The sequence below is a fragment of the Leptonychotes weddellii genome, chromosome 2 (assembly GCF_054177405.1).
Source record: "Leptonychotes weddellii isolate Sample4059 chromosome 2, ASM5417740v2, whole genome shotgun sequence".
In the NCBI taxonomy this organism is placed as follows: domain Eukaryota; kingdom Metazoa; phylum Chordata; class Mammalia; order Carnivora; family Phocidae; genus Leptonychotes; species Leptonychotes weddellii.
Genome location: NC_138370.1, coordinates 29,872,076 through 29,896,580, shown reverse-complemented (window position 1 = coordinate 29,896,580; position 24,505 = coordinate 29,872,076). Strand labels below are relative to the sequence as shown.

At 36.8% G+C, this 24,505-nt stretch overlaps 1 protein-coding gene across 3 annotated transcripts in view; it reads right to left on the bottom strand.

Annotated features, from left to right (window-relative positions):
* Positions 1-24,505, bottom strand: part of LOC102739273 (disintegrin and metalloproteinase domain-containing protein 32) — a 104,655-nt gene that overhangs the window by 70,108 nt on the left and 10,042 nt on the right. For 2 of the 3 annotated variants that reach the window (XM_081809420.1, XM_081809419.1), the window contains exons 2-3: positions 21,109-21,245; positions 8,157-8,334 (exon numbers count right to left, since the gene is read on the bottom strand). In XM_081809420.1, the coding sequence (XP_081665546.1) occupies positions 8,157-8,334; positions 21,109-21,245 (315 nt within the window). Of the gene's footprint in view, positions 1-8,156; positions 8,335-21,108; positions 21,246-24,505 lie in introns of those variants that run through there. The other variant, XM_081809418.1, reaches the window with a different exon arrangement.

The following is a 24,505-nucleotide window of genomic DNA, read 5'->3' as shown; positions in this document are numbered from 1 at the left end:
AAATCGGAGGGGGAGACGAACCATGAGAGACTATGGACTCTGAGAACAAACTGAGGGTTCTAGAGGGGAGGGGGGTGGGGGGATAGGTTAGCCTGGTGATGGGTATTAAAGAGGGCATGTGCTGCATGGAGCACTGGGTGTTATATGCAAACAATGAATCATGGAACACTACATCAAAAACTAATGATGTAATGTATGGTGATTAACATAACAATAAAATAAAAAAGTGTTATTCTAGTAAGTTTCATTATTTATACATTTATGGGAAACTGCTGTGTCTTTCAATTACATACCTACAGATACCTATCACAACCAGTAACAATATTATTTCTAAAAATATAAATAATGAATAGAGTAAATAAAAAGTCCCTTTTTTTTAAAGATTTTATTTATTTATTTCAGAGAGAGAGCACATGAGAGGGGGGAGGGGCAGAGGGAGAAGCAGACTCCCTGCCGAGCAGGGAGCCCGATGCGGACTCGATCCTGGAACTCCAGGATCATGACCTGAGCCGAAGGCAGTCGCTTAACCAACTGAGCCACCCAGGCGCCCAATAAAAAGTCCCTTTTAAGGGAGATCTTCTGTATTGAAAATTGTATGATAGCTCTCAATCAAGGCTTAAGAACAACAGGATCAAGTCAGGCAGAATAATGGCATAAGAAGAAAACCTGACCATCCAATTAAGTTTCACAAAATCAAAAATCTGATTCTGAATTTAGTATATTTTTCTTTATTTGAAAGTTCACTTATTTTTTTAAGTTTTAATTTAAATTCCAGTTAGTTAACATACAGTATAATATTAGTTTCAGAAAATTCATTTATTTTTATTTACAGCTATAGGTCTAAGTGATTTAAAGTATCTAAGACATGATTCATTATATACTTAGAAGATATTAATAAACTTAAATCTTACTTGACAGTCCCTGCAGCATAATCCTGCATCACACCGTGATCCTGGTTTCAGTGTACAAGTACGAAAATTACAACAGGGAGCAGCTCCACATTGCTATGAATTAATGGAATGTACAAGTAAAAAGACATCATGATAATAATATAAACTTTGGCAGGAACTATACTTACTGGACTTATTTTTTGAGTTTTGAGAATATGAATGCTGTCAACATTTATAGTTCTGCATCTCTAAACAATTAAAATACTAAATTAAGACATTCACTTCAGGTCAAAACAGAGTAACTGGTACCAAGAAACTCTTACCCAACTAGAAAACTAGGAAAAATATATGAAACAACTTTTTTCAGAAAATAGAGAATAGTAAGAGAGAGCAGAACAGTGGTTAATAGTGTCTGGAGGGTGAGGGAAAAGGGGAGATACTGTTCAAAAGGTACAAATTTTCATTTAAGAATGAATTAGTTTTCAGGATCCACTGTACAACATGATGACTATAGTTAACAATACTGTATCGTATATTTGAAATTTGCTAAGAGGATAGATAAAGTGTCCTCACCACATACAAAAAAAAAAAAAATGGTAACTATGTGAAGTGAAGGTTAGGTTAATTAGTTTGATTGTAGTAATCATTTCAGAAGGTATACATATATCAAAACATCATGTTGAACACCTTAAAAACATAATTTTTACTTGTCAGTCATACTTCAATAATGTTGGGGGGGTAAGGGTGTGTAGAGTTTATGCCCACTGCAGTTAGAACACCCCCAAAACTTCCCTCACTACTTACACCAAACACAAGTTCAATGGATTTCCAAAACCACTCTCAGGTTTGGTAATTTACTAGAAGGACTCACAGAACTCATTGAAAGCTTTTATATTCACAGTTATGGTTTATTATATGGAAAGTATGCAAATTAAAATTAGCCAAGAGAAGAAGCAACTAGGACAGAACCCAGGAAAAGTTCATACTGCCTTCACTCCAGGGAATTACAGACACAATACTCTTCCAAAATTGATGTGTGAAATTCCTGACTTATGCTATGAGGCCAGTGTTACTCTAATACCAAACCCAGAAACATTACAAAAAAGGAAAATTACAGAACAATATCTCTCATAATCATTCACACATCAATCAATTCATCATATTGACAGGCTGAAGAAGAAAAACCATATGACCATAACAACTGATGTAGAAAAAGCATTTGACAAAACCCAATACTCACTTAATGAATTATACAAAATATTAGCAAACTAGGAATAGAGAGAAACTTCCTAAATTTGATAGTGAACATACAGAGAAAACCTACAGCTAATATCTTATATATGTTGAGAAACTATAAGCTTTCCCCCTGAGATCAGGAACAAGACAAGGATGGTCGTCACCACTCCTTTCAACATCTTGTTGTAAGTTCTAGCTAATTCAGTAAGAAAAGAAAATGAAATGAAAAATATACAGGTTGAGAAGAAAAAAAAACTGTTTCTTCCATAGATTCTGTGATTGATTATGTAAAGAAAATCCCAAATGATTGACCAAAAAGCAAAAAAAAAAAAATTAAAATCTCCTGGACTACTAATTAATTACAACAAGATTGCTGGATACAAAGTTAATATACAAAAGTCAATTGTTGGGGTTCCTGAGTGGCTCAGTTGGTTAAGTGTCTGCTTTCAGCTCAGGTCATGATGCCGGGGTTCTAGGATGGAGCCCTGCATCAGGCTCCCTGCTCAGCAGGGAGTCTGCTTCTCCCTTTCCCTCTGCAGCTCCCCCTGCTTATGCTCATGCTCACTCTCTCTCTGTCAAATAAATAAAATCTTAAAAAAAAAGTCAATTGTTTTCCTGTATACCAAGAATGAAAAATGGGAATTTGAATAAAAAACATGATGCCATTTATATTAGCACCAAAATAATGAAGTATTTGGGAATAGTTCTAACAAACTATTATAGAATCTGTATGAGAAAAACTACAAAACTCTAATGAGAGAAATCAAAGAAGGCATAAATAAATGGAGAGATATTCCATGTTCATGGATAGGAAGACTCAATATTGTTAAGATGCCACTTCTTGGGATGCCTGGGTGGCTCAGTCAGTTAAGCGTCTGCCTTCAGCTCAGGTCATGATCCCAGGGTCCTGGGATCAAGTCCCTCATCGGGCTCCTTGCTCAGCAGGGAGCCTGCTTTTCCCCCCTGCCTGTGCTCTCTCTCCGTCTTTCTCTCTCTCTGACAAGTAAATAAATAAAATCTTAAAAAAAAAAATGTCACTTCTTCCCAATTTTATCTAGAGATTTAATGCAATTTCAATAAAAATTCCAGCAAGTTATTTTGTAGATATTGACAAATTGATTCTAAAGTTTATATGGAGATGCAAAAAAATGCAGTATAGTCACATAATGCTGAAGAGAAGGAAAAGAAAGAAGAAGAAGAAAAAGGAGGAGGAGAAGAAAAAAAAATGAGGAAGAAAACTGAAGAACTGACAACACCCAACTTCAAAACTTACTATAAACTATAATGACAGTATGGTATTCACAAAAGAATAAACAAAGAGATCACTGGAACAAAATAAAAACCCCAGAAACAGACCAACACAGATAATAAATCTTTAACAATGGAGTACATGCACCTCAAAGGAGAATGGATAGTCTTTCCAACAAATGGTGCTGGAAAAACTGGACATTCACATGGGAAATAATGACTAGACACTGACTCTACCTTTCACAAAAAATAACTCAAAATGGATCATAAATTAAATGTAAAATGTAAAGCTATAAAATCTCTAGGAGGGTAGATTTAAGATAGTAGATCTTATGTGAAGTGCTCTTCCACAATAAAAATAATAAATAAATAGGAATAATACCAATCGTGAATAAATTCTTTCAGAAAGTACTGAGTTCAGAATTGCCTTGATGCTTAAACCAGAAAATATTACAAGAAAAGAAAAAACTGCACAATACAATCCCCTTGTGAAGATAAGTGCTGTCATCCCAAACAAAATATCAGCAAATTAAATCTAGCACTATATATACAGAAAAATGCAAGTGAAGCTAATGTCAGAATGCATGGTTGGGTTAGCATTCAAAAACCAATCAATGAAATGCACCATATTAATTAATTAATTTTTAAAAGGAGAAAACTCATTTGAATCAGCTCAATAGACACAAAAATAAGACATTGGACAAAATTCAACACCAATTCTTGATTTAAGAATTGGTTAACTAACTAGAAATAGAACTCTCAACTAACTAGAAATAGAAAGGAACTTCCTCAACATGCTAAGGGTATATGTTTACCAAAAAAACTTTTATCTAACATCATATTTAGTGGTGAAACTCAGAAAGTTCCCTCCCCCCCAATAAAAACAAAGCAAAGACCATTCTCAACATTTCTAATTGACACTAGATCCAAGGTGAATTCACAAAAGTCAATTGTATTTTCTATACTAGCAATGGATAATTGTTAAATAAAATTTTAAAACAATGCTATAGAAACAACCATAGAAAAACTAAATGAATGAAAGAAGAGCTAAATAAGTGGAGATATACACCATGTACATTGATTTGCAGACAATTTTAATTAAAAAAAAAAGTAATTCTCCAAAAATGGATGTATGAATACCACACAATTCCAATAAAGTCCCTATATTCACATGCTGATTCTCCAATTTATATGGAAATACAAAGGTCTCACAATAATAAAACTATCCTGGAAAAAAGGAACAAAGTTGGATGATTTACATTACCTGTTTTCAAAATTTACTGTGAAAACACATTAATTAAAATAGTGTAGAATTGGCGTCAGTATGGTTACATAAATAAACAGAAAAGAATACAGGGATAGATACACATGTATAGTAATTTACTTTCATAAGAATGCTAAGGTAATACAATGGTGAAAAGATAGTCATTTTAACAAATACTACTAGAAAAATTTGATATTCAAATGGAGCATAATTAACCTCAAAAAAAATCTCCCCAAACACAAAACACACCCAAAATGGATCAAAGACTAAATGTGAGCGATAATTGTAAAACTTCTCATAGAAAACATAAGAGAAAATATTCATGAGCTTGAGTAAGCAAAGATTTCTTAGGGTACAAAAAGCATGACCACAGAAGAAAAAAAATGATAAATTGGTCTTCATAAAAAATAAAAAATGCCTGCTATTCAAAGATGTTGTTAAGCAACCAAAAAGGTAATACATGGATTGGAAACAAATATTTGTAATATACATGTTTGACAAAGGACTAGTATACAGCCTATAGGGAAAAAAACTCTTACAAATCAATAATAAAAAAAACCAAACAACTTAATGGTTAATAAGGACATGAGAACAGGCTCAACATCATTATACTCAAAGAAAATACAAACGAAAACCATTGTAATGGCTAAAATTTAAAAGGCTGCAACATCACATTTTGGTGATGATGTGGAGGAAATTAAGTTTCATGTGTTGCTGATAAGAGTGTAAAATAATACAACACTTTGGAAAATAGTTTGCCAATTTCTCATGAACGTATACACTTATATGATCCAGCAATTCTACTTTTAGGAATTTGAAATAATGGCCCACTACTCTTAACCCAAATATCCATTAGCAAGTAAATGAAAAAACAGATTGTGCTATATTTAAACAACAAAGTATTACACATAATAAAAAGGAAGAAACTATTGTGACATAAAACAACACTGAATGAATCTCAAAACACAGTATTGAAAGGAGCACCTGGCTGGCTCAATCAGAAGAGGATGTGACTCTTTCATCTCAGGGGCATGAATTCGAGCCCCACACTGGGTATAGAAATGACTTAAATAAATAAATAAACTGTAAGAAAGGAAGGAAGGAAGGAAGAAAGGAAGGAAGGAAATGTGCTGCATCATTCTATTCACATGACTTTCTAGATCAGACAAAACTGACAATCAGATGTTTCCTGAACAGGTATCACAATCTCAGATTTCAAGATATAGTACAAAGTACTATATAGTAATCAAAGCAGTATGGTACTGACACAAAAACAGACACTTAGATCAATGAAACAGAATACCGAGTTCAGAACTAAAGCTCTGCTTATATGGGCCATTGATCTACAACAAAGGAGGCAAGAATATACAATGTGGAAAAGACAGTCTCTTCAACATACAATGTCAGGAAAATTGGAGAGCTACATGCAAAAGAACTGGACAACTTTCTTACACCATACACAAAAATAATCTCAAAGTAGATTAAGAAACTACATGTGAGACCAACCTGAAACCATAAAACTCCTAGAAGAAAACATAGGCAGTAATTTCTTTGATATATCTTTGACATATTATTTTTCCATTTATGTCTCCTCTGACAAGGGAAACAAAAGCAAAATTAAACTACTGGGACTGCACCAAAATAAAAAGCTTCTGTGTAACTAAGGAAACCATCAATGAAACAAAAGAGCAACCTACTGAATAGGAAAAGATATTTGCAAAATTATATATCCAATAAGGGGTTAATATCCAAAATATATAAAGAACTTATACAACTCAACACCAAAAAAAAAAAAAAATCCAATTAAAAAATGGGCAGAGGACCTGAATAGACATTTCTCCAATGAAGACATACCGATGGCCAACAGACACATGAAGAGATACTGAACATCACTCATCCTCAGGGAAATGCGAATCAAAACCATAATGTGATATCACTTTACACCTGTCAGAATGGCTAAAATCAAAAACACAAGATAACATGACTTGGTGAAAATGTGGGAAAAAATAACATGCAATGTTTAGGAATGCGAATTGTTGTAGCCATTATAGAACACAGTATGGAGGCTCCTCAAAAAATTAAAAATAGAAATATCAAACAAACCCATAATTCCACTATAGGGTACTTACCCAAAGAAAACAAAAACACTAATTCAAAAAGATATTTGTACCACTATGTTTATAGGTGAATTATTTATAATAGTTAAGATATGGAAGCAACTCAAGTATCCTATGATAGATGAATGGACAAAGAAGATGTGGGAGATTTATCTATATCTGTATCTATATCTACAGATATAATGGAATATAGATAGATAGATGATAGATAGGTATAATGGAATATTACTCAGCCATAAAGAAAACAATAAAATCCCTCCATTTGTGACAACATGGGTAGACCTAGAGGATATAATGCTAAATGAAATGAGTCAGTCAGAGAAAGACAAATACCATATGATTTCACTCAAATGTGGAATTTAAGAAACAAATCAACAACAACAACAATAAAAAGACAAAAAAATAGAGAAAAAAATGGTGGTTGCTAGAGGGGAGTGGGCAGGGGAATGGAGAAAACAGATAAAGAGGATTAAGAGAACATTTATTATGATGAGCACCAAGAAATGCATAGAATTGTTGAATCATTATACTGTGCACCTGAAACTACCATAGCACTGTATGTTAATTATATTTTAAAAGAAAGAAATTACAAGAAAAAGAAATTAAGAAATTAAAGAAAGAAAGAAAGAGAGAGAAAGAGGAAGGAAGGAAGGAAAGAGGGAAGGAAGGAAGGCAGGCAGGCAGGCAGGCAAGCAGAATTAAGAGGGAGGACTTGTTCTATCAAATAGCAAAACATATTAGAAAGGCACAGTAATTAAAACAGTGTGGTATGGATACAAGTATATTCAGACCCATATATGTATCACACCCTAATATCACTTCCATCTATCTTGTAATCATGGAAATGTACAATATCTGCAGTATGGCTGCAAATACTGAATAATCTAAAAGTACTACAACCTGGACCTTTTGCATTCACTATATTTTCAGAGCTTCCCTACCAAGTGAATAATTAAAATCACCCTATGTTCAGACTGTAATATTAATAGCCTTACCTTACCATATTACTGATTCCATTGTGAAATAATACCCTAAAAGATACTTGATGGTCGGCTGACACATTAATCTTCAATAAAACATTTATAAAATATCCAGAGGTTAAGTACAGGTTTGGAAAGATCTTATATATTTAGTTTAGAATACAAAAGCTCATTCTAGGCTCCTATTTTTCCCATCAGCAATAATTTTTAGGAGTACATTTTTATAGTTGTTCAAAATCCTTCAGCCTACATCTATATGGTATATTCTTGTATATATTTCAAACTTGATTTCACTTACTGTAAATATTCGTCATGGTACTCAGTCATATTTGAGATACACAGATATATATATACATATTTGACAAAGAGATGAGCTAAAACAATAAATTTATTAATTAACTTTCCTATTTATCAGACTTACTTCCTCAGTACCACAGTCACACGCTTCACCTAGTTCCACTTTGCCATTGCCACAGATTGCTACCATGGTTCTTCGCATTTGTGGCTTATTCTGAAGACATTTGGCACCCATATTTGAAATGAAATTTTCAAAGTCACTCAAACTGCAACTGCTAAACGTCTTCATACCACTTGATCGCCTAGAGGTGAATCCATACAATGTCATTGGCAATACACTTCTGAAAACACAACTCTATATAATATAAATTAATTTTAAAATGTTAAATTTAATAGGTAATGATAAATGTTTATAACAAGTGCTTAAAGGTCAAAATTATTCCTGGGTAGGTCCTGTGATTTTATTCACTGGGATACATGTCCTTATTCAAATAAAATTAAGTACAACTTAATAGTAAAACTCAAACAGGCCAATTAGAAAATGGACACAGACTTGAATAGATTATTCAAAGAATACATATAAATGGCCAACAGGAAAATGAAAAGGTGCTCAATATCAGTAATCATCAGGGAATTGCAAATCAAAACCACAATAAGATATCACCACACACCTGTTAAGATGGCTATTATCATTAAAAAGATCAGATTTGGCAAGGATATGGAGAAATTGGAATCCTTGGTATACTGTTTGTGGGAATGTAAACTGGGGCAGTCACTGTGGAAAACAGTAGAGAAGTTCTTCACAAAATTAAAATAGAACTACCATATGATCCCACAATCCCACTTCTGGGTATATACCCAAAATAACTGAAACCAGGATCTCAATGGGATATCTGCACCCTCATGTTCACTGCAGCATTATTCACAATAGCAAAGATAGGGAAGCAACCTAAATTTCCATTGACAGATGAATGGATAAAAAAAAAAAGTGGAATATATATGCAATGGAATATTATGTAGCCTTAAGAAAAGAAGTTAATCCTGCCATATGCAACAACATGGATGAACCACGAGGACATTATGCTAAGTGAAATAAGCCAGTAACAGAAGACAAATACTGCATGATCTCACATATATATCTCAAATAGTCAAACTCATGGATGCAGAGTTTGTACCATGTATAATGGTGGTTGTTGGGCTAGGAGGAGGTGGAAACAGGGAGTTATTCAATGGGTATAAAGTTTCAGTTATTCAATATGAGTACATTTTAGAAACCTGTTGCACAACAAGTACCTATAGTTAACAATATTGTATTGCACATTTAAAATTTTAAGAGAACTCCTGTTAAGTGTTCCTCCACAATAAAAAAAATTAAGAATAGATTAACTTTATTTTTATATACATTATAAACTACATGTACCTAAGAGAAAATTTTGAGTTTCCGGGCATGACTGTATATAAATTCTTGTATATAGAAAAAAATATTTATACATGTATATAATGTCTCTTGCCTAGGAATGGAGAAAACCCTGTATCCATTTATGTCAATTCCCAGATATATATCAACAATTCTTCAAACTTCTCTTCTACTCCCTCAGTCTTTCCCCTGACCATTATAAAATTATGAAGGTATAAAATTATCTTTGAAAGTTTGAATCGTTTCTATTTCAATGTTTTTTTTCATTATTTATTCACAGGTTTGTAGTACATATGTAATACGACAGATGATTCATTAAGCAGTAAGTTGTTTGAGGCAGGAACTTTATCATCTTTATTACTGGTATTACTTATTACAAGTACAGTACTTAGCAAACACAGAATCAATTGTCTATTGGTTTTTCATAATAACAAAAAACTTTTATTAAACATACTGTGCTTAGTTCTGAGCTTTCTCACAGATCTCAGAGAAACTGTTTATTAATCAAAATTTTATATCATTATGTCCACATATCACTAATAAAGATAACTTCAGAGAATATTTCCATAAGATGAGTCACTTTCAATATGTAGTAAAAATCTATCAGACAAGGAGAAAACTGACATTTATTAAGTACCTATTATTAGTTGGATATTTTAGATACTTGAATATTTAATCCTCACTACAAATCAGGGATATTGGTATTGTCACCAGCATTCTATAGAAATTGAACTAAAGTTCAGAAAAGCTAAAAACCTCACAAAACTCAGTTTGTAAATTAGCAGGATCAGCATTCACACACAGTCGTTTAAGACTTCAAATTCACGTATTTTTTTACCCCCAAATTAATCTTTGAACATTACATAATAAAATATTTACTATTAAATATTAATAAATTTTTTACTGTAAACCATAAGTTTTGATAATAGTATCACCAGAATTGAAAAGTGAGGAAAATTTTAATTGAAAACTATATGATATTTTGGCTCTGGAAACTATTTTTAGTCAACTATATGTCATCGCAAGTTATTCACCTTTTTGCTCCCCAAAACAGCAGTTCTTAAGAACAAGTGTTCCCAAGATTACTTGTAATCAATTATACAGAATTTTTTCCATTTATTTTGTTGAGATTTTATACTTTGAATTCTAATGCAATGTTAGCTTTGTTCCCAAATTATTTTATAAATGCTTACTGAAACTATGATATAACTAGCCTAAGTTCTAGGTTCAGAGACAGAGAAATTAAGTGATAGAAAAAAGTAATGGTACTTTCCCACTGGAAATGGGAAATGCTCTCTACCATTTTTTTGAAGGTAAGGCTAGCACTTGACAGCATTTGGAAAAAAGAAAAAAAAAAAAAAAGAACTTTCACTTCACTTTTGTGTCTGCGAGATTCATTCTTCGACTCCCTGAGACCAGAACCTTGCAATCTGCAACACCTCACAAATAAAAAAATGTAGAACACTATATAAACCTGCGGGCAGGAGTTAAGATGGCAGAGGAGTAGGGGAGCCCTAAGCTTGCCTCGTCCCTCGAATACAGTTAGATAATTATCAAATTCTTAACACCAAGAAATCAATCTGAGGTCGAGAGAAAACTGCAAGTCTACTAGTAGAAAAGCAACGCCATTTGGAAGACAGGCGGCGCAGAGCGCTGATCCGGGAGAGAGAGAACTGTGGGTAATGCGCAGGAGAGTCCTGCTTAGGGACACTACCGCAAGGCGGTATAAGCCGAGGAGCACAAAATCTGAAATCTTAGACATCCGCCACTGCCCGCGTTGTGCCTGGCTTAAAGGTGCTCAGGGGGCAAAGAGGGTTAGAAGCCCAGGAGCGGACAGGGTGGTCTGAGGATTTCCTGGGTCACAAGAACAAGTGGCGCAGATGTGCTGCTCTGTTTTCAGGCATAGGAGTGGAGACTCCGGCTGAGGGCAGCGAGTGTGCTGCCGGCTCTCTGCTCGGCGCCGCCATGAACTCTGAACTGCTGCGCCGTGGTGTGGCTGCGCCCTGGCACAGGCAGGCCACAGGCAAACGTGCAGTGAGACCCTCCCCCACGGGAGCGCGGCAGGTCCGCACCAGGGGAGTCCCTAAAATTTGGAGTTCTGAAACTCAGTCACATTCCAGAGATGAAACAGTTCAGACACAGGCAAGGTGAAGGCAGGGATCTGAGGGCAGCTGGGGACACAAGATTGATTGTTCTTCTTGTGACGGCTTCCTAAAGAGTTGGGGGCATAAACTCTCAGCACTAGGGCTAGAGGGCGGGTGGCAGAGGCGGGGGCTGCCATTTTCGTCCAGCCCATCAGCACTGAAAGCCTTCAGGGAGCAAAACCGAGCCACCTAGTGGAGGCCAGAGCCCCCTGCACCCTAGAGAGACATCCCCACCAGGGCAAGTCCACCTGAGAATCAGGGCAACAAGGCCCCTCCCCAGAAGACCAGCACAAACATCTTGCACACACCAAGTCTACTGATCTTAGAGTGCTACAGAGCTTCAGCTCTAAGGGAAATAGGATCTAACTTCCTTTTTGTTTTTTTTATTATTACTTTTTCATTTTTTAATTCCTTTTTTATTTGTTTTTGTTTTTTAATTTTTATTTACATATATTTTATATTTTTATTTGTTTGCTTGTTTGTTTATTTATTTATTTTTGGATGGACCTTCTTTTAACAAGCAGACTATAAAATACACCCAGGATCTAGTTTTGTTGTTGTTGTTTTCTTTTTCTACTTTTCTTTTCTGGACAAAATGACAAGATGGAGAATTCATCTCAAAAGAAACAACAGGAAATAGCACTCATGGCCGGATATATCAATCCAGATATAAGTAAAATGTCTGAACTAGAAAGTGGCAAGATATATTCAATGTGCTGAATGGGAAAAATACACAGCCAAGAAAATTTTATCCAGCAAGGCTGTCATTCAGAATAGGAGAGATAAAGAGTTTCTCAGACAAACAAAAACTAAAGGAGTTCACAACCACTAAACCAGCCCTGCAAGAAATATTAAGGGGACCCTTGGAGTGGGGGGGGGGGAAAGACCAAAATCAACAAAGACTAGAAAGGACCAGAGAACATTACCAGAAACACCAACTCTATAGGTAACACAGTGACACTAAATTCACATCTCTCAATAATCACTCTGAATGCAAATGTAATAAATGCTCCAGTCAAAAGACATAGGGTATCAGAATGGATTTTTTTAAAAAAAAACAAGATCCATCTATATGCTGCCTGCAAGAGACTCGTTTTAGACCTAAAGACACCAGCAGATTGAAAATGGGAGATGGAGAACCATCTATCGTGCTAATGGACATCAAAAGAAAGCCAGGAGGAGTTAAGATGGTGGAGAAATAGGGGGACCCTGGGCTTTCCTTGTCCCTCAAGCAGAGCTGTATTGAGGTCAGATCACTTGGAACACCCCAGAAATTAATCTGAGGATTGGAAGAAGGGTCTCAACAGCTGAAGGGAGATAGCATGGCAGCTGTGAGGCATGTGGAAGTGAATTGGGGGAGAGAAAAAGTGCTGTGCTGAGGAGGGTAGGAAACCCTTTCCATGGGGAGAGAAAGGTTGAGAAGGCTTAAGAGAGTGTGGCCTTGGGTTTGCATGAGAAAACTTCTACGGACCACAGGCTAAGGAGCCAGGGGAATTGAGTGTGGCAGGTGTTTTTGCAAACAGTGTGGAGCTCAGTCTCAGGTTTTGGAAGTGCAAGACTTTTGCCAGAGGGGAACTGTGGCATGTGCTTCTGGGGAGAAGGAGGACGGTGGCTGGAGAGCACACAAAGTGGTGTAGGGATCTCCTGCAATGCACTGAGAGAAACTGTTCCCCTTCCTGAAGTCCATTTGGAAAAGGGTGTATTGCCTCTCCAAGGACAAAAGACCCTCTGGGCGCCGGCAAAGGGCCTTTCACTGGCAGGGGACAAAGGAGCATGCAGAGGATGGAGAACCTGGTCTCTGCTTTTCCTGGTGCCACACCATATATTCTGCACACCACGCAGATGTGGGACTTTTTTCTGGGACAAAGGGCACTAGTTAGAGCACAGTGAGGCTCTAATCTGAAGAAGGGAGTGGATCCCTGTGGCGCTGGGTCCCTTAAGTTTTGGAATTTTGAATCCCAGCTGCATGCCAAAATAAAACACAGGAAAGCTGTTGTGCCAGGGGTGCTGACGGCCCTTGCTTTTCTGTGAGGGCTTCCTGAACAGCATAAAATGTGAGATATCCTGTCCAGGAATGAGAGAGTGGCGTAGCACCATTTCACCCTCACCACCAACACGGTCGGACTTCAGAGAGCAACACAGCAGCCCCAGCGGAGGAAGGAGCCGTTGACATCAAAACCTGCCCCCTGCGATTGGCAAATGCATTTTCAATGGGACAGGACTGACTCTGAGCCAGTGCAGCGGGCCTCTGCCCCAGAAGAGCCACACAGGCTGGACACCGCGGGCACCAAGTCTACTGATCTACAGAGCTTCAACGCGTCCCCTTCAATTCTTCAGTTCCGGTGCAAATAGGACCAGGCTGTGGGGTGTTTTTTTTTTTTAATCTTTTCTTCTTTTATCTTTTTTTTTATCTTTTCCTTATTCTTTTTTTTCCCTCTTCTTTCTTTTCTTTCTTGGAATCAGGCTTATAGTATTTTGTTTGTTAGACTGTTTTTACATTTCCTTTCCTTTCTTTTTTTTCTTTTCTTTTTTTGGGGGGGGGGATCAGGCCTCTTTTTCCTTGTAATCAGACTAATAGTTTTTGATTGCCCATTTGGTTTTTTTCATTCCTTTTCCTTTTCTCTTATTTTTTTGGATCAGGCTTTTTTTGGATCAAGTTTTTTGGGTTTTGGGGGTGTTTTTCTTTTTTTTTTCTTTTTTTGTCCAGGCTTACTTTAACAAACAAATCAAAGCACACCTAGATAAAGTTCCAAACACTCCTCACTGCAAGCAAGGAGGAACTCTGCAGAGGACTGACCTATGGGAAAGGGCAGCCAAAACACAACAGCAGAGTGCACACAGCACACACCAAAAACACTTTCTGAAGTGCCAGCCCCTGGACAGTGTATGACTTCTTTTTAATATAGCATTAATCTGAGGTGCAGGAAACATAACAAGCTTTTATAACACAGAAAAAGATAGAAACTTAGCCAAAATGAGAAGATGGAGGAATTCTCCCCAAAAGAAAGGTCAGGAAGATATCCCAGCCAGGGACTTGCTCAAAGCAGATATAAACAATATATCTGAACAAGAATTTAGAACAACAGTCATAGGACTACTAGCTGGACTTGAAAAAACCATAGAAGACACCAGAGAAACTCTTGCTGCAGAGATAAAAGACCTAAAAACTAGTCAGGCTGAAATTAAAAGAAAAAAATGCTATAACTGAAATGCAAACTAACTGGATATAATCACAATGAGGACTTAAGAGGCAGAGGAGAGAATAGGTGATATAGAAGATAAAATTATGGAAAATAATGAAGCTGAAAAGAAGACAGAAAGAAAACTATTAGATCAGGAAGGCAGACTTAGGGAAATCAGCAAACCATAAAGCAAAATAATATCCATATCATAGGACTCCCAGAAGAAGATGAGCAAGAAAAAGGGGCAGAAGCTTTATTTGAACAAATTATACCTGAGAACTTCCCTAAACTGGGGAAGGAAAGAGGCACTCAACTCCAAGAGGCGCAGAGAACTCCCCTCAAAATTAACAAAAACAAGTCAACAATACATACCATAGTGAAACTTGCAAAATACAAAGATAAAGAGAGAATTCACAGTGCAGCTAGGGACAAAAGGTTCTTAACCTACAAGGGTGAACAACATAAGGTGAGCAGCAGACCTGTTCACAGAGATCTGGAAGGCCAGAAAGGACTGGCATGATATATTCAACGTGTTAAATGGGAAAAATATGCAGCCAAGAATACCTTATCCAACAAGGCTATCATTCAGAATAGAAGTAGAGATAGAGTTTCCAAGACAAACAAAAACTAAATGAGTTCACAACCACTAAACCAGATCTCCAAGAAATATTAAAGGGGACCTGTTGAGAGGGGAGGAGAGACCAAACGTAACAAATACAAGAAGGAACAGAGACAATCTACAGGAATAGTGACTTTACAGGTAATACAATGGCACTAAATTCTATCTTTTAGTAATTACTCTGAATGTAAATGGACTAAATGCTCTAATAAAAGACATAGGGCATCAGAATGGATTTTTTTAAAAGCCCCATTGATATCCTGCTTACAAAAGATTCATTTTAGACTCAAAGACAGCTCCAGACTGAAAGTGAGGGGGTTGAAAACCATTTACCATGCTAATGGACATCAAAAGAAAGCTGGGGTGGCAATCTTTATATTAGACAAACTAGATTTTAAGCCAAAGACTGTAATAAGAGATGAGGAAGGACACTATATCATAATAAAAGGCTCTACCCAACAAGACCTAACAACTGTAAATATTTATGCCCCCAACTTGGGAGCAGCCAGCTATATAAATCAACTAATAACAAACTTAAAGTCATTGATAATAATACAATATGACTGGGGGACTTTTAACACCCCACTCACAGCAATGGACAGATCAACAACTGGAAACAAGGGCTTTACAAACTATGGAAAGAGCCTAGATGTCCATCAACAGATGAATAGATAAAGAAGATGTGGTATATATATATACAATGCAATATTAGGCAGCCATCAAAAAAAAAATGAAATCTTGCCATTTGCAACGATGTGGATAGAACTATAGGGTATTTTGCTAAGCAAAATAAGTCAATCAGAGAAAGACAAGTATCATATGATCTCACTGATATGAGGAATTTCAGAAACAAGATAGAGGATCATAGGGGAAGGGAGGGAAAAATGAAACAAGATGAAACCAGAGAGGAAGACAAACCATAAGAGACTCTTAATCTCAGGAAACAAACTGAGGGTTGCTGGAGTGGAGGGGGGGTGGGAGGGATGGGGTGGCTGGTGATGGACATTGGGGAGGGTAGGTACTATGGTGAGCGCTGCGAATTGTGTAAGACTGATGAATCACAGACCTGTACCCCTGAAACAAATAATACATTATATGTTAATAAAAAAAATTAAAAAGAAAAAGCAAGGAGCATTATTAAAAAAAAAAAGGAAACAAGGGCTTTAAATGACTCACTGAACCAGATGGACTTAACAGATATATTCAGAGCATTTCATCCTAAAGCAGCAGAATACATTCTTTTTGAGTGCACATGGAACATTCTCCAGAATAGATTACACACTGGGTCACAAATCAGCCCTCAACAAGTACAAAAAGATTGAGGGATGCCTGGGTGGCTCAGTCGGTTAAACGTCTGCCTTTGGCTCGGGTCACAATCCTGGGGTCCTGGGATCGAGCCCCACATCGGGCTCCTTGCTTGGCGGGGAGTCTGCTTCTCCCTCTCCCTCTGTCTGCTGCTCCCCCTGCTTGTGCTTTCTCTCTCTCTCTCTGACAAATAAATAAATAAAATCTTTTTTTAAAAAGTACAAAAAGATTGAGATCATAGCATGCATATTTTCAGACCACAGTGCTATGAAACTTGAAGTCAACCACAAGAAAAAATGTAGAAGGACCACAAATACATGGAGGTTAAAGAACATCCTACTAAAGAATAAATGGGTCAACCAGGAAATTAAAGAAGTACTTTAAAAATACATGAAAGCAAATGGAAATGAAAACATGACAGTCTAAAACCTTTGGGATGTACCAAAGGTGGTCCTAAGAGGGAAGTATATAGTAATGCAGGCCTTCCTCAAGATGCAAGAGAAGTCTCAAACACACAACCTAAATTTACACCTACAAGAGCTAGAAAAGAAAGAGAAAATAAAGCCTAAATCCAGCAGGAGAGGGGAAATAATAAAGATTAGAGCAGAAATCAATGATATAGAACACACAAAAACAGTAGAACAGTAGATCAACGAAACCAGGAGCTGGTTCTTTGAAAGAATTAACAAGATTGTTAAACCCCCAGCCAGACTTATCAAACAGAAAAAGAGAAAGGACCCAAATAAATAAAATCATGAATGAAAGAGGAAGGATCACAACCAACACTGCAGAGATAAAAACAATCGTAAGAGAATACCATAAAAAATTATATGCCAACAAATTGGGCAACCTGGAAGCAATGGACAAATTCACAGAAACTTACAAACTCCCAAAACTGAAACAGGAAGAAATAAAAAATTTGAAGAGACCCAAAACCAGCAAATAAACTGAACCAGTAATCAAAAATCTGCCAACAAACAAAAGTCCTGCCCAGATGGCTTCCCAAGGGAATTCTACCAGACATGTGAAGAGTTAATACCTACCTTTCTGAAACTGTTCCAAAAAATAGAAGTGGAAGGAAGACTTCCAAACTCATTCTACAAAGCCTGCATTACCTGGATTCCAAAACTAGACAAAGATCCTACTAAAAAGGAGAATTACAGGCCAATAACCTTGATGAATATAGATGCAAAAGTTCTCAATAAAATACTAGCAAATCAAATTCGACATTACATGAAAAGGATTATTCACCATGACCAAGTGGGATTTTTTTTCCTGGGCTGCAGGGGTGGTTTAACATCCACAAATCAATCAATGTGACACACCACATTAATAAAAGAAAGGATAAGAACCATATGATGCTCTCAATAGATGCAGAAAAAGCATTTGAAAAAATGCAGCATCCTTTCATGATAAAAACCCTCAACAAAGTAGGGATAGATGGAACGTACCTCAACATCATAAATGCACTATATGAAAAACCAACAGTTAATATTATCCTCAACGGGGAAAAACTGAGAGCCTTTCCCCTACAGTCAGGAACAAGACAATGATGTTCACTTTTACCATTACTATTTAACATAGTACTGAAAATCTTAGCCACAGCAATCATACAACAAAAAGAAAAAAAAAGGCGTCCAAATTGGCAAGGAAGAAGTCAAACTTTCACTACTCACAGATGACATGGTACTCTATGTAGAAAACACAAAAGATGCCACCAAAAAATTACTAGAACCCATACATGAATTCAGCAAAATCACAGGATATAAAATCAATGTGCAGAAATCTGTTACATTTCTATACACCAATAATGAAGCAGCAGGAAGAGAAATCAAGGAATCCATCCCATTTGCTGTTACACCAAAAACAATAAGACACCTAGGAATAAATCTAACTAAAGAAGTAAAATACCTAGGGGCACCTGGGTGGCTCAGTTGGTTAAGCATCCGACTCTTGGTTTTGGCTCAAGTCATGATCTTATGGGTTGTTAGATCCAGCCCCACATCAGGCTCTGTGCTCATCGGGGAGTCTGCTTGAAGATTCTCTCCCTCTACATCTCCCCCCAGATGTGATCTCTCTCTTTCTCTCTCAAATAAATAAATAAATAAATAAACCTTTTTAAAAAAAAGAAGTAAAAGATCTCTACTCTCAAAACTATAGAACACTTATGAAAGAAATTGAGGAAGACACAAAGAAATGGAAAAACATTCAATGCCCATGGATTAGAAGAAAAACATTGTTAAAATGTCTATACTACCCAAAGCAATCTACATATTTAATGCAATCGCTATCAAAATACCACCAGCACTTTTCACAGAAATAGAACAATCTTGAAATTTGTCTGGAACTACAAAAGACCCCAAATAGCCAAAGCAATTCTGAAAAAGAAAACAAAACTGGAGGCATCATGATTTCAGATTTCAAGCTATATTATAAAGCTATAGTCATCAGGACATTATGGTACTGGCATAAAAACAGACACACAGATGAATGGAACAGAATAGAGAACCCAGAAATGGACCAAAAACTATATGGTCAACTAATATTCAACAAAGCAGGAAAGAACATCCAATAGAAAAAAGACAGTCTCTTCAACAAATGGTGTTGGGAAAACTGGACAGCAACATGCAGAAGAATGAAACTGGACCACTTTCTTACACCATACACAAAAATAAATTCAAAATGGATGAAAGACCTTAATGTGAGACTGGAAACCATAATGAAAATCCTAGAGGAGAACATAGGCAGAAATGTCTTTGTCTTAGGCCATAGCAACTTCTTACTAGACACTCACCACAGGCAAAGGAAACAAAACCAAAAATGAACTATTGGGACTTCATCAAGATAAAAACCTTCTGCACAGCAAAGCAAACAATCAACAAAACTAAAAGTCAGCATATGGAATGGGAGAAGATATCTGCAAATGACATATCTGATAAAGGGTTAGTATCCAAAATCTACAAAGACTTTACTTATCAAAGTCAACACCTAAAAAATAAATAACCCAATTAAGAAATGGACAGAAGACATGAACAGACACTGTTCCAAAAAAGACATCCAGATGGCTAACAGATGAAAAAATGCTCAACACCACTCATCATTTTGGAAATACAAATCAAAACCATGATGTGATACTATCTCAAACCTGTCAGGATGGCTAAAACCACAAGTGTTGGCCAGATGCAGAGAAAGGGGAACCCTCTTACACTTCTGGTGGGAATGCAAACTGGTGCAGCCACTCTGGAAAACAGTATGGAGGTTCCTCAAAAAGTTGAAAATAGAGCTACCCTATGACCCAGCAATTGTACTTCTAGGTATTTATCCAAATGATACAAAAATAGTGATTCAAAGGGATACATGCACACCAAAATTTATAGCAGCATTATCAACAATAGCCAAATTATGGAGAAAGCCCAAATGTCCATCAACTGATGAATGGATAAAGATATATATAATGGAATATTACTCAGCCATTAAAAAGAATATAATCTTGCCATTTGCAATGACTTGGATGGAGCTGGAGTGTATTATGCTAAGTGAAATAAGTCAGCCAGAGAAAAACAAATACCCTATGACCTCACACATATGTTGAATTTACAAAGAAAACAGATGAACATATGGGAAGGGGGAAAAGAAAAAAAGGAGAGAGGGAAACAAGCTGTAAGAGACTCTAAACAATAGAGAACAAACTGAGGGGTGATGGAGGGAGGTGGGTGGGGGATGGGTTAGATAGGTGATTGGTATTAAGGAGAACACTTGTTATGATGAGCATTGGGTATTGTATGTAAGTGATGAATCACTGAATTCTACTCCAGAAACCAATATTGCAGTGTATGTTAACTACCTAAAATGTTAAAAAAAAAAAAATGCAACAAAAAAAAGAATCAAAATCAAAATAATATTAAAAACAAATTATTTGTAATGAAGCAAAGTTCTGACATTTCCTGTAATAAATACTTTTGTTGCCTTAAAAAAAGTAAAGTCTATTTTGTCTGATACAGCTATTGCTACTCCAGATTCTTCTTGCTTCCACTTGCATGTAATATCTTTCTCCAAACTTTCACTTTCAGTTTGTGTTTTTCTGTTGTAGGCAGCATACAGATGGGTCTTGTTCTTTTATCCATCCTGCCACTCTATTCTGACATATTTTTAACAATCCTCACTATGAGATTTCACAAAATACAGTCTCATTCCCTTGCTAATATATCTTTGAAATTAGATTTGTTATCTTTGTTCTTAATGGTACATCTCTTTCCAACTCTCTTACACTTAAAATTTCAGATTTATATTTTGTAGTACTTGGTCCATTTATGGCTAATTGGTACTATAAGTTAACACTAAATTTTGCACTTCAAATATTTAAAACAAAATAAACATAACCAATAAATCTTACTTTTAAATAAACTTACATAGCTTCTGGATTCATTATACAAATGGCTCCTGAACAGCGACATTTTGTTGTGTCATCATATGATATTCCCAGACTGAGTCCGAGCATCTGCGTAACAATAATGGAAAATGCCTCCAAAGTTATCTCCTTGGGGTACTACATTAACAAAAACAAAAATTCAAATGAAAGACAAGTCATTGAAAGGTGATAAAAAGTAATAATTTTCTAATTTTGAACATATTTATTATTTTATCAAATACTTAAGAATAGAAAATACAGCTCCTTGGACAGGTGAAAAGCTAAAGTTCTTATGAAATTTTATTGAGATATAAGCAAATTGAATCTATGCCAATCTCTATCATGATTTAACAACAGAATACCTAATATAATTCTTAAGTAGCTATCATAACTATATAAAAGGGCTGTTTTTCATTATATTTTTTGGCTATATAGAACATGATCTTCAATTTACATAATTTCTTATGATAGCTCTTGTATTCATTTAGAATAGTCCACATGATATTCTGCTTCCCAGCACAGAAAGTGGCCATGTAACCAATTACTCCGTTTAAGTGTGCTATCAGCTTCCTAACAGGATTCTCCATGACTCAGTAACTCATATCAGGAGAAACAACAGAAAGACATCCAAGGTAGCATTCTTGTATAATGCCGCTCACATATTTAACAAGTGCAGAGATAACTTCCTTGCCAAGGAGAAATGTGACACTGGTAATTCATGATATGCAATAACATCATGATTTCTCCAGTTACTACCACGTCTGGCATTGAATAAGGTACAGGTGAGGGCAGGTTGTGAGGAAGATCAAGGCACTTCACTGTTCTAATGACAAGCTCTAATAAAAACTTAGGGTTCAACTGGATTGTTATGATAGCACTAGAGGATACATATTATGAGAAATATAAAGGGAAAGCTATGACTGAGCAACTGAATGCAAATAGGCAGTTAGTAAGCCTCTGCAGCAGCACTGTAGTAACTCCTCATCTCCTATAGTGGTTGGATTGACATGGCTGAGGATCATGCACCAAGCATAAGGACTGCAGGGCTACAGCACTAACTTAATTCTCAAATCTACCAGATCTGATAGGGAAGGAGTTAGAATCTGAACCTTGGGAAGGGAACAATTGGGAGTGACATGGACAAATATACTTGGATTTCCCTTTCCAGGATAGGAAGCCTCCCTCTAAACAATATGACAGAGCCCCATCAAAAATAACTTTTGATGACAATACCTAGGTCATTTGTCTCACCAACCATCATGGCCTCCAGGTCCATATTAAGAATTAAATCAGGGGGGAGGAGCAAGATGGCGGAGGAGAAGGAGACCTGGGTTTCGTCTGATCCCAGGAATTCAGCTGGATAGGAATCAAACCATTCTAAACACCTATGAACTCAACAGGAGATCAAAGAAAAGAATAGCAACAACTCTCTGAACAGAAAAGTGACCACTTTCTGGAAGGTAGGACGTGCGGAGAAGTGAATCCGAGGAGATATTCGGGAGGATAGACAGCAGGGGAAGGGGGCCTCGGTCAGCCGCTACCAGCAAGTGATAGAGCAACAGAGGACAAAATCGAAACTTTTAGAAGTCGGCTCCACTGAGGGACATCGCTCCAGTGACTAGGCGGGGGGTGGAACCCTCACTGGGACAGTGTGGTCTCAGGACCGTCGGTGTCATAGAAAGACTGGGGGTGCCTGAGTGTGGCAGAACTCCCAGATATCAGAGCGGGGAAGCTGGCTGCAAAGACGGAGCTGAGGAGTGGGCTCTCAGCTTGGGGTTGCCATAAACCGTGATGGGCAGCAGAGTCGGGCCACTGCTATTCTAGCAGGGACCCAACAAGCGACAGATCCAGGGAGACTCCCCTTCCTCCCCCGGGGAGGAAGGGTGGGAGGAGGGGCGTGGGAGCACATAGCAGGGATCTGCTGGGTTTGGAGACTCCACATGTGGTCATGTGCCAGAGATAGAAATGCTCGGTCACAGGCCGGGTGAGCACGGAGTGCGACCGGAGACCAGGGAGATGGGAGTGATTGACTGCTTTTCTCTGGGGGCACACTGAGGAGTGGGGCCCCGAGTTCTCGGTTCCTCCAGGTCAAAGATTGGGAGGCCGCCATTTTCATTCTTGTCCTCCAAAGCTATATGGAAAGCTTGCAGGGAACAAAAGCTCCAGAGAGCAAACCCGAGTGGATTACTTAGACCGGCCCCCAGCAAGGGCAGGGCAATTCCACCTCCGGCAAAGACATTTGAGTACCATGGCAACAGGCCCCTCCCCAAGAAGATCGGCAAGAACAGCGAGCCAAAACCAAGTTTACCCATCAATGAGAATGGCAGAACTCCAGCACTAGGGTAATACTGCACATGGAATTAATGACTTTAAAAAAAAAGAATTCATGGCTTTTTTCCAATGACTCTTTAGTCTTTCAAAGTTAATTTTTTTAATTTTCTTTTTTCCTTTTTCTTTTTTTTTTAATTTTTCTTTTTCCCTTTTTCAACCAACATGTTATCAATCCCTTTTTTAAAAAATCTTTTTTATTTTTCATTTTTAGAGTCATATTCCATCCCTTCATAGTAGTTAACCTTATTTTTGGTATATATATATAAGTTGTTCTCTTTTTAAAATTTTGGGATACAGTTTCTTCTAACAGACCAAAATATACCCTAAATCTCTATGTATGGCTTTGTTCTAGTCTCCTGCCTGATCACATTCTCTCCCTTTTCTTTTTTTTTTTAAATCCTCTTCTTTCATTTTCAACCAACTTCTTATTATATCAATTCCTTTTAAAAATCTTTTAAATTTTCATCTTTACAGTCATATTCCATCCCTTCATCATATATACTCTTATTTTTGTACATATATAAATTTTTCTTTCGTTAAAATTTTGGGAGGCACTTTCTTCTAACAGACCAAAATATGCCCAAAATCTAGTGTGTGGCACTGATCTATGCACCAGCCAGATCATATTTGATCATATTCTGGTTTGGGGGGGGGGTTAATTTTTTTCTTTTTTTTTTTTTTCTTTCTTTCCCTTTCTTTTTCCCTGGTTTTGGGTCTCTTCTGATTTGTTTACTGTCTATTTTTCTGGGGTCGTTGTTACCCTGTTAGCATTTTGTTCTCTCATTCATCTATTCTCCTCTGGACAAAATGACAAGACAGAAAAAAATCACCTCAAAAAAAAGAACAAGAGGCAGTACCGACTGCCAGGGACCTAATCAATACAGACATTGGTAAGATGTCGGAACTAGAGTTCAGAAGGATGATTAAAAGATAGTAGCTGGGCTTGAAAAAAGCATGGAAGATATTAGAGAAACCCTTTCTGGAGAAATAAAAGAACTAAAATCTAAACAAGTCGAAATCAAAAAGGCTATTAATGAGGTGCAATAAAAAATGGAGGCTCTAACTGC